Source organism: Mesoplodon densirostris, chromosome 3, assembly GCF_025265405.1.
Source record: "Mesoplodon densirostris isolate mMesDen1 chromosome 3, mMesDen1 primary haplotype, whole genome shotgun sequence".
Classification (NCBI taxonomy): Eukaryota; Metazoa; Chordata; class Mammalia; order Artiodactyla; family Ziphiidae; genus Mesoplodon; species Mesoplodon densirostris.
This window is the reverse complement of record NC_082663.1, coordinates 112,667,759-112,684,534: the sequence shown is the minus strand read 5'-3', so window position 1 is coordinate 112,684,534 and position 16,776 is coordinate 112,667,759. Positions and strand designations below refer to the sequence as shown.

The 16,776-nt window shown below is 34.7% G+C and overlaps 2 protein-coding genes across 5 annotated transcripts in view; one reads left to right on the top strand and one right to left on the bottom strand.

The window, feature by feature from the left end:
- Nucleotides 1-16,776, top strand: part of KIF3A (kinesin family member 3A) — a 77,926-nt gene that overhangs the window by 47,828 nt on the left and 13,322 nt on the right. For 3 of the 4 annotated variants that reach the window (XM_060093340.1, XM_060093342.1, XM_060093339.1), the window contains exon 9: nt 3,027-3,125. In XM_060093340.1, coding sequence (XP_059949323.1) covers nt 3,027-3,125 — 99 coding nt within the window. Of the gene's footprint in view, nt 1-3,026; nt 3,126-4,830; nt 4,903-7,002; nt 7,012-16,776 lie in introns of all 4 variants that reach the window. The other variant, XM_060093343.1, reaches the window with a different exon arrangement.
- On the bottom strand, nt 14,263-15,167 carry LOC132486327 (proteasome subunit alpha type-3-like). Its single transcript, XM_060093344.1, is given in 1 exon segment — nt 14,263-15,167. A coding segment is annotated over 1 exon segment (768 nt). The 5' UTR covers nt 15,117-15,167; the 3' UTR covers nt 14,263-14,348.

The window sequence follows — 16,776 nt, the reverse complement described above, 5'->3', positions numbered from 1 at the left end:
CTCTAGTCCAAGATCCAGTTGTGGATCACACATTGCATCTAGTTGTCATGTCTGTTTAGTTTCCAACAGTCTCCAATTCCTCAGTCTTTATTTATTGTTCATGATCTTGATGCTTTTGAAGAGTACTGGTCATGTATTTGTAGAATGTTCCTCAATTTGTATTTATTTATAGTTTTCTCATAATTATTCTGCAAATTTTCTCCACTATAAATCTACTGTTTTATTATTTCCTTTGTAATTAATGTGTATCTTGTGGAGAGATATTGGGTTGGCCAAAAAGTGCCTTCAGTTTTTAAGTAAAAATAAAAGACACATTTTTCGTCTTCACCAAGAACTTTATTGAACAACTTTTTGTTCCAGTACCTTCTGCCATTGTTCAGGCAACTTCATAATTCCATCTTACCAAAACTTTTTATCTTTTTGAGCAAAGAACTGTTCCAGGTGCCTTTTATAGTCTTCCAGGGAATTGAAATTTTTTCCACTAAGAGAATTTTGTAAAGACCGAAATAAATGGAAATCTGAAGGTGTAATGTCAGGTGAATATGGCAGATGAATCAGAACTTCCCAGACAAGATGTAACAGTTTTTGCCTGGTCATCAAAGAAACACGCCGTCTTGCGTTATCCTGATGGAAGATTATGCATTTTCTGTTGACTAATTCTGGATCCTTTTCATCGAGTGCTGCTTTCAGTTGGTCTAACTGGGAGCAGTACATGTTGGAATTAATCGTTTCGTTTTCTGGAAGGAGCTCATAATAGAGGACTCCCTTCCAGTCCCACCCTATGCACAACATCACCTTCTTTGGATGAAGACCGGCCTTTGGTGTGGTTGGTGGTGGTTCATTTAGCCTGGCCCACGATCTCTTCCATTCCACATTATTGTACAGTATCCGCTTTTCATTGCCCACCACGATTTGTTTTAAAAATGGAATGTTTTCATTACGTTTGTGTAGAGAATTGCATTAGGATATACTGTCAAGAAGTTGGGTTTTTTTTCCGCTTAACTTATGTGGAACCCAAACATCAAAGCGATTAACATAACCAAGCTGGGGCAAATGATTTTCAACACTTGATTTGCATATTTTGAGTATGTTGGCTGTCTCCCGCATGGTATAACGTTGATTGTTCTCAATTACTGTCTCGATTTGATTGCCATCCACTTCAACTTGTCTATCAGACTGTGGAGCATCATCCAGTTAGACATCTCCAGCACGACCCTTCGCAAACCACTTCTGACACATTTGATCAGTCACAGCATCTTCTCCATACACTGCACAAATCTTTTTTTGCATTTCAGTTGCGTTTTTACCTTTCTTGAAATGTTAAAGCATAATATGCCAAAAATGTTCCTTTTTTCTTCCATCTTCAATATTAAAATTGGTACACAAAAATTCACCAGCTTTGATAAGTCTTTTTTTAAATGCACACTGATATGACAGCTGTCACATACAATCTAACAAAATTGTTTAGAATGAAGTTAAAGACAGCTAAGTGCTACTAGAGCCATCTTATGGAAAAAAACTGAATGAACCTTTTTTAAAATTATTTTTTTACTTTTTAAATTTTATTTTTTATACAGCAGTTTCTTATTAGTTATCTATTTTATACATATTAGTGTATATATTGTCTACCCCAGTCTCCCAGTTCATCCCACCACCACCCCAACCCCCGCTTGGTGTCCATACGTTTGTTCTCTACATCTGTGTCTCTATTTCTGCTTTGCAAACCCGCCGAATGAACCTTTTGGCCAACCCAATACTTTGAGACTATACAAAGGTCCTGTTTCTCATCATCCTTTCTTCCACTAATGTTAGCATCCAGCAGTAGTTTGTGCATTTGCTCAATGGTGGCATTCTCTTCCTGTTGTTCCTTCTAATGTTTAGTGTTTGGAGTGTTTGGAATTCTACTGTAAGGAAAAGCAGTCTCTTCTCCCCCACTTGTTTATTTATTTGAGTATTTTTTATGTCAGTATGGACTCATGGATAATTATTTTAGTCTGTGGGTTTATAATACAATAATATTATTTATTTTATTGTTCAGATTGTTCCAGCTTTGGCCATTAGGAGTTCCTTCAGGGTAGTTCATATATCCTGTCAGCACGCTCCTATCAGTTTGTTTGTTTACTTGGTTTTTGAGCACTTCCTCACTTTCTGGCACCACAGATGCTTAGAGCTCATTTTTAAATTTTCCCTACCCTGGCCTTAAAGTCATTTATTTCTCCCTGGCTCCTTTCATTGGAGAATGGTATTTAGAAACCAAGATTTAGGCATTAGGTGTGTTCATTGCTACCAGGGTGTCATTGTTTCTAGGCTTAAAGAACAAAATATGTTTAATGAATTTCTTCTCCCAAGACTCTGTGATTTCTTTCCATCTTTTATTTGCAGGTTCAAATATTATATTATGATTAGTGTATATTTTACTCCTCCCCCAGTTACCTTTATTTTCTTAGACATTTCATATATGGACAGTAGTAATTTTAAATAACTACTTTGAAGGTATTATAGCACTTATTTGCATTAATATTAGCTTAATCCTTTTTAAAATTTTTTAAGTTAACATATTTGTGTACAAATAAGCCCTTTTTCTTTTTAACTACTTCATGTGATATAGTCCTAACAGTGGGATCATTGTGTTCGATGACAGTTTTATGACCCTTAAAAAAATAAACAGATTGAATGAATTTAAAGTCTTAAACAGAAAACTAAGAAAATACTCCCCAAAAGTGATCATATTTTTTAAAGACTGAAATAATAACTCTAACATGTAACATTTAGAACTGTACATAAACTAATCACTTTAAATTTTAAACAGATCAGAATCTAACTTCTCTTTAAGAACTTTAAAAATAAAGCCTCTGTGTAAATCTATCTGTTTCTGAGGTTAGCATATCTGATATACTGTCTAGCAATATTAACATAAGGTTTGTTTAGGGCACAAAAACTTAATGTAGAAAGTTTATATAGGCATTTCCTAAATAGCCAGTGACCTGGCACAGAATAAACATCTTTGTATTAAATTTCTATTTAAGGGGAAGAAATATCAGGCTCTGATATCAGTGGGTCAGAGGAGGAGGATGATGAAGAGGGTGAGGTTGGAGAAGATGGAGAGAAAAGGAAAAAAAGAAGGGGTAAGTTCATTTTAGTGTTCTGGAAATTAAATGAGATTGCTGCCTGTTGATGGTTTAACATTCCTAAGGCTGTCGAGTGCATGCCTTTTATTTTGCCATTTTTAATTGTGGTAGCAATTAGAACAGAGGAAGTATGCCATATACCTGGTTAACTTTGCATTATTTTTTCCTCCTATACTGATCTCCTATTTCTAGATGAATTAGCATATAATATGTTCTGGTTTTGTTTTGTTTTGTTTTACAATTTAGAATTATAAAAATCTGTGATAGTGGATATACCATTTTAAAATTTCACATGGGGTTTTAATTTAATGTGAGGACTTTTATCTATGTTAGGAATCTAAATTTTTAGGAAATTAGGATAATGTGGAATTTTTTTTTCAAACATGATTATGCTTTAATCATTGAATTTTTAAGTAATAAATTTGTAGAAGGATTGTATTTTTAATAGAATGTAAAATGTATTTTCTTTATAAAATGTACTCTCATTCTCACCTGTTACACTGGGCACTTGTTGCTAAGTATGAATTGAGACTGTGTTCTTTGTGATAAAGATATAGATGACATGCAAAAGAGAGAGACATATTATAATGGCCTACATTTCAAATCCTTTAACCCTGAATATTTATTTCAGAACTCTCTTCCATTAATGTGGATCATTGTTTTCAAGCTGGTGCATATTTTGCTTGTCTTATTAGAATGTTCTTGCTGAAAATAAACCCATCGCTGTTTGATCAGGTGTCCCAATTTTAAAAGCCATAAAGAGTCCTTCAAAAGACAGGAAAAATATAATTTAGAGCAAGAGTTGGCAAGTAGTCTGCTGGCCAAATTCAGCCCACCACCTGTTTTTGTAAATAAAAGTTTATGAAACAGCCATGCTCATTTGTTTACATATGGTCTACAGCTGCCTTCACATGCCTCTGTATGGCCTACAAAGCCTAAAGCACTTATCATCTGTCCCTTTACAGAAAATGTTTGCTGACCCCTGATTTAGAGAAGTGGTTTTGTGTTCACATCTATTTTTTCAGAGTAAAGTATTCAAAGTTAAAGCAGATGATAGATTTGTTAAAAATAAAGTTTTAAATAGAAAAAAATGCCACTGCTTAATATGTTAAAATATTTAATAGTAACATATCTTCCTTCCAGGCTTAGAAATTTTAAAAATTTCAGTAAGCCTTTCAAAGTTTTGCTGTGAAACCTTAAACATATATAATCACATCTGATAGTCTGATGTTTTGGAGGTGAAAGAGTGAAACTGAAGACAAACCAAACTGTCTGTATTAAAGGGTAATTTATCATTCCTGTAATTTTAATTGTTCGTGACTTTAAAATTTAAAACTCAGTTCTTTTAGCTTATCAACCTAAATGGTTTAAATAGACTTAAATGTCACCAAATGATGTTTATTTTTATTCTTTTCATTCCAACCCTCTGAATTACTATATTTTAAGTGAATAGTGGGGTTTGCCCACAGTAGATACTTAAAGGAATAGACTTTCTAATACCCCTGTATGGCTTTGTAATTAGAGAATACTGCATAGACTACCAAGACTGGTTTTAAGGGAAAGTAGGTTTTGGTTCTTTAATACAAAGCTTGATTGTCCTTTAAAATTCTTTCTTTGGAATTGAATTTGTCTCTGTGTATGTGTTCATTTTCTTGTTTCCTCTTTCTTTGGTTCCCGTTGGGCTCATTTCTTTGTCTTCCAGGCAGTAGCAGCAGCAGTAGTTCAGACTCCACATGTTCTGTCATAGAGAAACCTCTGGATAAGTTCTTGCCTAGTGAGTGGTAGCTCTTAAATTCTCTAACAGAGCTTTGGCTTTTCCATAACCCATGGGCTTCATTTGAGAAATGCTGCACCGCTCCCTGTCATTACTAAAGAATACGTGTTGGACTTCTTAGTAAAACAAAGCATGTGATGACTCTAGCTCCCCTCTTCATTGCTTCCAGTTAACCATAATTGTTAAAACATACGCTTACGCTTATGTTTGAGACAGTGGAAGAGAGAGTCATGCTTTTGCAGTTGAGATAATGTAAAGAGAGCTAGTAAGCTGTATAAGAGAATAACTCTTGGTTCCTTTTTATGTTTCATGATACATCCTAGTCAGGTCAGGGACCTGTAATAACAAAATCCTGAATTTCTTAAGGTACACCTTATATTTGGAAGTACACCAGTGCCCTTTATAACATGTCTTATAGTTACAAAGATTTTACTCCTTGGTGTCCTGTTCTTAGGGGTAGCTTAAGATTGAAAACTCCCTAATAAAGAAAATGTAAAGTTTGAAGCAAGTAAAGATAAATTGAATGGTATTTTATTTCAAATGGCCATTTATCCCTATTTCTGAATTACCTGATTGATTTTAAGAAACTTTCTAAGGTGTGATTAGAGAATTCAGATCCACATGAAATTGTTATGCAGGATCTATCTAGACTTATTTCAAACCTAAAGGCTTTTTCTTAAACTGTAATTTAATAAATTAAGTTGAAAAGTATTATTAATTGTATTTATATTTTAGTTTTCAGAAGAAAAGAGAATTGATGCTTTCTTGTACTAGTTTGCAGCTTACTGCTTTTTAAAGCATTATCTGTATACCTGCCTTTCCAAAACTAATAACAAAAACATTTGGTTATTGTTCTTATGCTTTTAGCTTGCTAGAGGAAGACTTCCAAGAATATTAGGAATTATTTTCTCTATTGCAATTCTTACATTTTACCAAGACAATTAATTTCATAGACTAACCTATAAAATACATGAAATTTCTTTAGAAACCATGCAGAAGTCTCATTTTGTATTACAAACTGCAAAATATAGAAAATATCTGAGTGCGTGGCATTATAATTTAATTTTCTGTTTTAAAATTTTACTTTAATCCTTAGAAAGTAGTTACATCAAAGTATATTAAGAAATGAGTTGTACCTTGTTCAGTTCAAGCAGTTTTAGTTACTCTTTATATATCTGGCATATAACATTGAATTCTTTTGTTGCACTGTGGATGTGTTGGTGAAGTGGAGAGATGGTTGTCCCAGCATGTGGTTGCTGTGTGTACCTTTCCTTTTAAAAATATGAATGGCCTTTTTTTTTAAGGTGTTCTTTGTTTGAACTATCAGTTGATCATTTACTTCTATAGAATCATTATTATAATTACCCTTAACAGTCTACTAATAGGTTGAATACAAGTTTGTTATTATACAGGTGTACTTCACTTTATGCAATAAATGTTTTTTTCTGAAAAAGTTGCTTATAAATCAAGTTGGGAAATCAATTGTATTGGGAGAACTTGCTGTCTTTAAAAATTCTTTATTAAATGCTTTTGTTAATCACATAATCACTACAGATTACTCTCAACTCTAGTTGGTGGAAGTTTTTGTGTTGGATTTTCTTAAAGGGGGCACACCTGTAATGTATCCTATTAGAAGGTCATTGAATTGGGAAATTTTGAAAATGAACAATGTGACTTTTGCTACTTTTAACTTATTAATATTTAAAATTGGCTTAATTTTCTGTTTGCCCTTTTAGATTACTTCCCAGGTCTTAGCAGGTTCCCAATTCCATGTCCACCATTTGTTGCTGAACTGTTATGTTTGCAGGAGTTTGGGAGTCAGTGTGAGCTCTTAAGATTGATTTGAATTGTAATCTTACACTAAATCTTATTATCTTGCTTAAATTATTATCTTTGATTATGTTGAATATACTTTTCTTTTTGCATACAACTGCTCTATTTCAGTTTTTATAATGATTTATCCTATACTTATACTATAAATAAACGCTGTTATACATTTTTCTTTGTTTTACAAAAGAAATAATGTTTTTTCTTTTTTTCCTCCTCATCTCTGTGCATATGCTTCCTGTCTACGGTTTGCTTACTACTTCTTACTGAAAGATCAAGCAGGTTGGTGTGATTGATTTGCACTCCATGTGGTACAATTATTTAAACTATAAAAAACTTTGTTTAACCACATTACATTTTTTTTATTTAATGATTTTTTTTGCAAGGTAAGTATCTGTCTTTGTATTTTAAACTATCTTTCAACTTTAGCTTTTTTTTTTAAAAACTTCCTTTTTACTAAATTCTTTTTTAAAAAATTTATTTCAGTTTTTATTGAGGAAGGTTATTAGGAACTTTTTTTTCAATTTTATTTTATTTATTTTTTTATACAGCAGGTTCTTATTAGTTATCCATTTTATACATATTAGTGTATACATGTCAATCCCAATATCCCAATTCATCCCACCCCCCAGCACCACCCACCACCTCTTTCCCCGCTTGGTGTCCATATGTTTGTTCTCTACATCTGTGTCTCAATTTCTGCCCTGCAAACCAGTTCATCTGTACCATTTTTCTAGGTTCCACATATATGCGTTAATATACAATATTTGTTTTTCTCTTTCTGACTTACTTCACTCTGTATGACAGTCTCTAGATTCATCCACGTCTCAACAAATGACCCAATTTCGTTCCTTTTTATGGCTGAGTAATATTCCATTGTATATATGTACCACATCTTCTTTATCCATTCATCTGTCGATGGGCATTTAGGTTGCTTCCATGACCTGGCTATTGTAAATAGTGCTGCAGTGAACATTGGGGTGCATGTGTCTCTTTGAATTATGGTTTTCTCTGGGTATATGCCCAGTAATGGGATTGCTGGGTCATATGGTAATTCTATTTTTAGTTTTTTAAGGAACCTCCATATTGTTCTCCATAGTGGCTGTATCAATTTACATTCCCACCAACAGTGCAAGAGGGCTCCCTTTTCTCGCCACCCTCTCCAGCATTTGTTGTTTGTAGATTTTCTGATGATGCCCATTCTAACTGGTGTGAGGTGATACCTCATTGTAGTTTTAACTTGCATTTTTCTAATAATTAGTGATGTTGAGCAGCTTTTCATGTGCTTCTTGGCCATCTGTATGTCTTCTTTGGAGAAATGTCTATTTAGGTCTTCTGCCCATTTTTGGATTGGGTTGTTTGTTTTTTTAATATTGAGCTGCATGAGCTGTTTATATATTTTGGAGATTAATCCTTTGTCCATTGATTCATTTGCAAATATTTTCTCCCGTTCTGAGTGTTGTCTTTTAGTCTTGTTTGTAGTTTCCTTTGCTGTGGAAAAGCTTTTAAGTTTCAGTAGGTCCCATTTGTTTATTTTTATTTTTATTTCCATTACTCTAGGAGGTGGATCAAAAAAGATCTTGCTGTGATTTATGTCAAAGAGTGTTCTGCCTATGTTTTCCTCTAAGAGTTTTATAGTGTCCGGTCTTACATTTAGGTTTCTAATCCATTTTGAGTTTATTTTTGTGTGTGGTGTTAGGGAGTGTTCTAATTTCATTCTTTTACATGTAGCTGTCCAGTTTTCCCAGCACCACTTATTTGAAGAGACTGTCTTTTTTTCCATTGTATATCCTTACCTCCTTTGTCATAGATTAGTTGACCATAGGTGTGTGGGTTTATCTCTGGGCTTTCTGTCCTGTTCCATTGATCTGTATCTCTGTTTTTCTGCCAGTGCCATATTGTCTTGATTACTGTAGCTTTGTAGTATAGTTTGAAGTCAGGGAGTATGATTCCTTCAGGTCCGTTTTTTTCCCTCAAGACTGCTTTGGCTATTCGGGGTCTTTTGTGTCTCCATACAAATTTTAAGATGTTTGTTCTAGTTCAGTAAAAAAAATGCCATTGATAATTTGATAGGGATTGCATTGAATCTGTAGATTGCTTTGGGTAGTATAGTCATTTTCAGAATATTGATTCTTCCAATCCAAGAACATGGTATATCTCTCCATCTGTTGGTATCATATTTAATTTCTTTCATCCGTGTCTTATAGTTTTCTGCCTACAGGCCTTTTGTCTCCCTAGGTAGGTTAATTCCTAGGTATTTTATTCTTTTTGTTGCAGTGGTAAATGGGAGTGTTTCCTTAATTTCTCTTTCAGATTTTTCATCATTAGTGTATAGGAATGCCAGAGATTTCTGTGCATTAATTTTGTATCCTGCAACTTTTACCAGATTCATTGATGAGCTCTAGTAGTTTTCTGGTGGCATCTTTAGGATTCTCTATGTATAGTATCATGTCATCTGCAAACAGTGACAGTTTTGCTTCTTCTGTTCCAGTTTGTATTCCTTTTATTTCTTTTTCTTCTCTGATTTGCCATGACTAGGACTTCCAAAACTATGTTGAATAATAGTGGTGAGGGTGGACATCCTTGTCTTGTTCCTGATATTAGAGGAAAAGCTTTCAGGTTTTCACCATTGAGAATGATGTTTGCTGTGGGTTTGTCATATATGACCTTTATTATGTTGAGGTAGGTTCCCTCTATGCCCACTTTCTGGAGAGTTTTTATTATAAATGGGTGTTGAATTTTCTTTTTCTGCATCTATTGAGATGATCATATGATTTTAATTCTTCAATTTGTTAATATGTTGTATCACATTGATTGATTTGCGTATATTGAAGAATCCTTGCATCCCTGGTATAAATCCCACTTGACCGTGGTGTATGATCCTTTTAATGTGTTGTTGGATTCTGTTTGCTAGTATTTTGTTGAGGAGTTTTGCATCTATATTCAAGAGTGATATTGGTCTGTAACTTTCTTTTTTTGTAGTATCTTTGGTTTTGGTATCAGTGTGATGGTGGCCTCATAGAATGAGTTTGGGAGTGTTCCTTCCTCTGCAATTTTTTGGAAGAGTTTGAGAAGGATAGGTGTTACCTGTTCTCTAAATGTTTCATAGAATTCACCTGTGAACCATCTGGTCCTGGACTTTTGTTTGTTGGAAGATTTTTAACCACAGTTTCAATTTCATTACTTGTGATTGGTCTGTTCATATTTTCTATTTCTTCCTGGTTCAGCCTTGGAAGGTTATACCTTTCTAAGAATTTGTCCGTTTCTTCCACGTTGTCCATTTTATTGGCATAGAGTTGCTTGTAGTAGTCTCTCAGGATGCTTTGTAATTCTGCGGTGTCCGTTGTAACTACTCCTTTTTCATTTCTAATTTTATTGATTTGAATCCTCTCCCTCTTTTTCTTGATGAGTCTGACTAATGGTTTACCAATTTTGTTTATCTTCTCAAAGAACTAGCTTTTAGTTTTATTGATCTTTATGATTTCTTTACTTCTACTAAGTTTGGCTTTTGTTTATTCTTCTTTCTCTAGTTCCTTTAGGTGTAAGGTTCGATTGTTTATTTGAGATTTTTCTTGTCTCTTGAGGTAGACTTGTATTGCTATAAACTTCCCTCTTAGAACTGCTTTTGCTACATCCCATAGGTTTTGGATTGTCGTGTATTCGTTGTCATTTGTCTCGGTATTTTTTCATTTCCTCTTTGATTTCTTCAGTGATCTCTTGGTTATTTAGTAACGTATTTTTTAGCCTCCATGTGTTTGTGCTTTTTACGTTTTTTTCCCTGTAATTGATTTCTAATGTCATAGCGTTGTGGTCTGAAAAGATGCTTGATATGATTTCAATTTTCTTAAATTTACTGAGGCTTGATTTGTGACCCAAGATGTGATCTGTCCTTGAGAATGTTCCATGTGCACTTGAGAGGAAAGTGTAATCTGCTGTTTTTGGATGGAAAGTCCTATAAATATCAATTAAATCTATCTGGTCTATTGTGTCACTTAAACCTTGTGTTTCCTTAGTAATTTTCTGTTTGGCTGATCTGTCCATTGGTGTAAGTGAGGTGCTAAAGTACCCCACTATTATTGTGTTAGTGTCGATTTCCTCTTTTATAGCTGTTAGCAGTTGCCTTATGTATTGAGGTGCTCCTATGTTGGGAGCATATATGTTTATAATTGTTCTGTCTTCTTCTTGGATTGATCCCTTGATCACTATGTAGTGTCCTTCCTTGTCTCTTGTAACATTCTTTATTTTAAAGTCTATTTTATCTGATATGAGTATTGCTACTCCAGCTTTCTTTTGATTTCCATTTGCATGGTATATCTTTTTCCATCCCCTCACTTTCAGTTTGTATGTGTCCCTAGGTCTGAAGTGGGTCTCTTGTAGACAGCATATATATGGGTCTTGTTTTTGTATCCTTTCAGTGAGCCTGTGTCTTTTGGTTGGAGCATTTAATCCGTTCACGTTTAAGGTAATTATTGATATGTATGTTCCTATGACCATTTTCTTAATTGTTTTGGGTTTGTTTTTGTAGGTCCTTTTGTTCTCTTGTGTTTCCCACTTAGAGAAGTTCCTTTAGCATTTGTTGTAGAGGTGGTTTGGTGGTGCTGAATTCTCTTAGCTTTTGCTTGTCTGTAAAGCTTTTGATTTCTCTGTTGAATCTGAATGAGATTCTTGCTGGGTAGAGTAACCTTGGTTGTAGATTCTTCCCTTTCATCACTTTAAGTATATCATGCCACTCCCTTCTGGCTTGTAGAGTTTCTGCTGAGAAATCAGCTGTTAATCTTTTGGGAGTTCCCTTGTTTGTTATTTGTTGTTTTTCCCTTGCTGCTTTCAATAATTTTTCTTTGTCTTTAATTTTTGCCAGTTTGGTTACTATGTGTCTTGGCGTGTTTCTCCTGTATGGGACTCTCTGTGCTTCCGGGACTTGGGTGGCTATTTCCTTTCCCATGTTAGGGAAGTTTTCGGCTATAATCTCTTCAAATATTTTCTCTGGTCCTTTCTCTCTCTCTTCTCCTTCTGGGACTCCTATAATGCGAATGTTGCTGTGTTTAATATAGTCCCAGAGGTCTCTTAGGCTGTCTTCATTTCTTTTCATTCTTTTTTCTTTATTCTGTTCTGCAGCAGTGAATTCCACCATTCTGTCTTCCAGATCACTTATCCATTCTTCTTCCTCAGTTATTCTGCTATTTATTCCCTGTATTTTTCATTTCAGTTATTGTATTGTTCATCTCTGTTTGTTTGTTCTTTAATTCTTCCAGGTCTTTGTTAAACATTTCTTGCATCTTCTCGATCTTTACTCCATTCTTTTTCCGAAGTCTTGGATCATCTTCACTATCATTATTCTGAGTTCTTTTTCTGGAAGGTTGCCTATCTCCACTTCATTTAGTTGTTTTTCTGGGGTTTTATCTTGTTCCTTCATCTGGTACATAGCCCTCTGCCTTTTCATCTTGTCTGTCTTTCTGTGAATGTGGGTTTTTGTTCCACAGGCTGCAGGATTGTAGTTCTTGCTTCTGCTGTCTGCCCTCTAGGAACATTTTTGTTTCCAAATAATCTCCTTAAAGGAACAGTTCAGAAATAATTAGATTGATAGTGACAAACACATTGGATATTCTAGACCTAATTAACAAAATAGACAACAAAACCACATGGCATAATCACTTTTCTAAATTCTTAAAGACCCAATAAGCCAAATTTTAGAAATACAAGTATAAGTGATTTCATATTCAAGCATTTTTCTCCTTTTTTTAAATAAATAAATAAATAAATTTTTTTAAAAAAAGAGTGTTGTTCTGAGTGGGAATGAGTGTCCCTTCATTCATACATAGAAAGTAAAATCTGTATGAATATAGAGGTGAGTGACATGACACACCTGACATGACTGTGTCAAAGCAGTCCCTCCTGCCCTAACTCAGAGCAGCTCCCTTTCCAACTCTCCAATCAGCGTTCATGGCATCACTGCCCTTTCCTTCACCGGAGCTCACAACGTTTGCTCTGAATCTTCCCTTTTCTTGCCAGTCTCTTCCCATTTACTATCAATTTTTCATACAAGGTGCTTCCCAGGAATGTTGCTGCTTCTTCATAAGCCTAGCCATTTCTCAAGGATAATACCTCAACCCCTGTACAAGTGTCCATTCTGGTCTTCCTGCTTCCACTCAAATCTCCTGGGCTCAGAAGTGCTGGCGTGCTCTTCTTCATCTTTAATTTTTATCACACAGTTTACTGCTTGAGAAATAGCACTCCAAGGCCCTTATTATCTGACTTACCCTCTGCAAACCCATAGCTCATTACTTTAAAAAAGATATTCTGTTACAGGTCCCTTTAAGGCTGTATTGTTTACCATACCTAATGCTAAGTTTTTTTGTTTTTTGGTTTTTTTTGCGGTACGCGGGCCTCTCACTGTTGTGGCCTCTCCCGTTGCGGAGCACAGGCTCCGGACGCACAGGCTCAGCGGCCATGGCTCACGGGCCCAGCCGCTCCGCGGCACGTGGGATCTTCCCAGACCGGGGCACGAACCCGTGTCCCCTGCATTGGCAGGCGGACTCTCAACCACTGCGCCACCAGGGAAGCCCTAATGCTAAGTTTTGATGGAAATCCATCGACATGGTATCATACTCATCCCTGCCTTCTTACCAGAAAATAATGACCATAATTTCACCATTAACCTTTCACTTAACCTTTTACTTTTTTTTAAAGCGAGGAATCAAACGTCTGGTTATGTAAGCTCATGGGTGCTCGTATAATGAAAATGAAATTAATTCAGTTAACACTTCCTGAAATTCTTCTCTTTAACTTTACCTTGCCAAAGTTCACCTTCACAGTTTTGGTTAGAGCACATGGTAGAGGAGAAGTTAAAATATTACCACTCTGGTTTGGCTCAATTAAATACTCTATGACATTAAAATTCTTTTTAGATTTTTTTACCTGAAATTTTGTGCTGAAAATTTACACTTTTAGAAAAAGAAAGTGGTTTTTTTGGTTGGTTGGTTGATTGGTTTGGTTCATTAATATTTTTTTAAAATCTTAAAAAAACCCGGTGTAAAAGTAACTTTTCATGATACCATGTTTTTAAGTGCCTGGTTAGGAGAGTTGGTACCTATTCACATTTAGCTTAAAATATTATTTGGGGAGAAATATGATTTATCAGACTGATTCTGGCTAAAATAATATGTTACTTGAATATCAGAGTTTTGAACCTGACCCTAGCTATTTATATGCATGGTCATCTTTATGAAAATGGTATGAGAGCGCAATAAGATTTTTGCTGCTAAAACATCAGTTTGAAAATATTACCTGAATGGTTTTGAATAACTAATGCAATTCAGGCATAGTAGTAATTCATCAATATGCATGTGCTTTTGTATTTCTACCTATAAATTTTTATTTTACTGCTTCTTAATGGGTTTGGAAACTGTATGTTTTTAACTAACAAAACAGTTGCAACCCTAGGAACCTAAAAAATTAATGTACATGTGTCAATCAGACCATTTACTCTATACCCCTATGATTTTCACACATACATTTTTTTTTTTTAGTCATTACAAGACAAAAGTTTAATGAAAGTTGGTCAGTGGGTATGTATTAATCCAAAGGGCTAAATAGTTAAATAGAAGTAAATGAAGTAAATGTTACATGTTATCATCATCTGATTTGTCTTCTTCCTTCAAAGATTCCTTGGCATATTTCTCTGCCTCTTCCCTTATATCTTTTGGAACAATTTCATGTCTTCCGTTAGTTATTTCACCAACCCAGCTAAGCTGTAGTTCAAAGGCTTTATCCTTAACTTCATCATGTACTATGTAAATTATTTTTGCAACTTCTTTAACAACATCATAGCAGGTCATTTCTTTCATCTGAAGCTTTTCGATTTCTGTCTTTGCAGCTTGTCTGGCTTTGCCAATGGCACAGCCCCAATAACCATATGAAACACCCGATGGGTCAATCATGTAGAGTTGTGCACCATCATTCACACCGTAAGACCCTAACATGAAACTGCAGCCAAAGGGTCTAACAGCACTGTAGAGTGTATAGGCATGTACATACATGGCCACTCTGTCTGCAAGATGTTTTAGTGGAATGTTATATCCAAAGTTAGATCTAAAGTTGGAAGCCTCTTCTCTCGCAATGTCTGCTAAAGAACGAGCATCTGCCAACAAACCTGCTACTGCCATTCCAACATGCCGATCAACATTAAAAAGTCGTTTGTTAGAACCTTCTTCATAAAGTTTAGAAAGGACTAATTTTTCTACCCCAAAGACAACGCCATCTTTACATCTGATTCCAATAGCTGTACTACTATTTTCCACAGCCTTCATAGCATACTCAACTTGAAAAACTCTTCAATCGGGAGAGAATGTAGAGGCTGACAGGTCATACCCGGTGCCGATTGAGCTCATCGCGCTAAAACCCACTGCAACGCCTAGTTCTTCAGGGTCTAAAGCGATCCCCTTACCTCACACATACATTTTTTAATCTTAACATATTTGCCATTTTTTCTTAAATATTTATAATTTTGAAGTGGAAAGGAAGTTATAATTTTTTAGTGCATACACTTACTTTATACCTGAACTTATACTTTCCCCCCTCAGATTTCTAAGAAATAGTATTACTGATGGGAAATCCTTTCTAGGAATTCGTTGGGAATAGGAGTTAGATTACTTTTTAAAATTATTTATTAATAGTGTAATTCAGAATGTTCAGTATAGGTGATTGTGCCAAAGAATCCAACAGAGTCAGGTCTACAGCCTGACTTTGGGATTGCAGTGAATCACACCACATCAGAGCGTGAATTTGGATCAGTTCTTTTGTTTACTCTTTTATTTAACTTATTTGTTTTGTGGCTTTAGTTTGCTTTGGACTTTCTTGTATTTCTATAGAAGTGAAGGGTAACGTATTTTAAACCTTTGGGGGTTTTATATGATTTTAACCCAAAGAATTAAAGCCTGTGAATGATTCATGGTCTCATGGTTCCTGAAAGAGTTTATTCAGATATATATCTCCATCATCTTTATTTTTCACTTCTCTTTCCTTGTTAGCATGAGGGTTTGGCTTTTGGTGGAGACATTAACAGTTTATAAAAAACTCTTCTTCTTTACACTCTTCTGTGGTCCTCTGGGAAGGAAGTTAAGAATGACAGAAAGCTTTCAGGAGAGCCTCAGACCAATTCTACGAAAAATTTGATTGTTTTTCTGAAGGAAAGTATGTTTCAAAGAAATTGTATTACCAGAAATGAATTATCTTTGATTCAGTTTCATAACCATTTTAATAAGCTAGTTTTTCTTTTCTCTTTTTGGTTTTTCATTTTAATTTCATGATTTTGAAATTCATTCAATAAAATTTATTGAATGTCTATTATATGTACATAAAACACTCTACTATACATTATAATCAAAATAATCATTTTGAAGCTGTATTTCTAGCTGCATTATTTTGTAGTATTTCTACTTATATTTGACACTTGGAATGTTTAATCTGACTTAGGGAGATTTAGGATCCTGAGTTTGACATCATAACAAGCTATTTTAGTTCATTTAAGATATGATGATATATTGTGACAGCAACTGTAAAATGCCTGGTTAATTCATATGTAACTGTTATATAATTAGTATAGAGTTACTTCCTTTAAAAGTATACTATGAAATAAAATACTTTCAAGTAATTTTATCAAACACAATTTTAGAAAACTTCTGAAAATATATGTTAAAAACTACTTATAAATTCTGCCTGATATTTTTATCTGTACATTTTATACCTATATAGGGCTTTTATTTTTTTTTATAAATTTATTTATTTATTTATTTTTGGCTGCATTGTGTCTTCGTTGCTGTGCGTGGGCTTTCTCTAGTTACGGCGAGCAGGGGCTGTTGTTCTTTGTGATGTGCGGGCTTTTTTTTTTTTTTTTTAAAGAATCAATTCTGTTTATTTATTTTTGGTTGTGTTGGGTCTTCGTTGCTGCACGTGGGCTTTCTCTAGTTGCGGTGAGCGGGGGCTACTCTTTGTTGCAGTGTGTGGGCTTCTCATTGAGGTGGCTTCTCTTGTTGCGGAGCATGGGCTCTA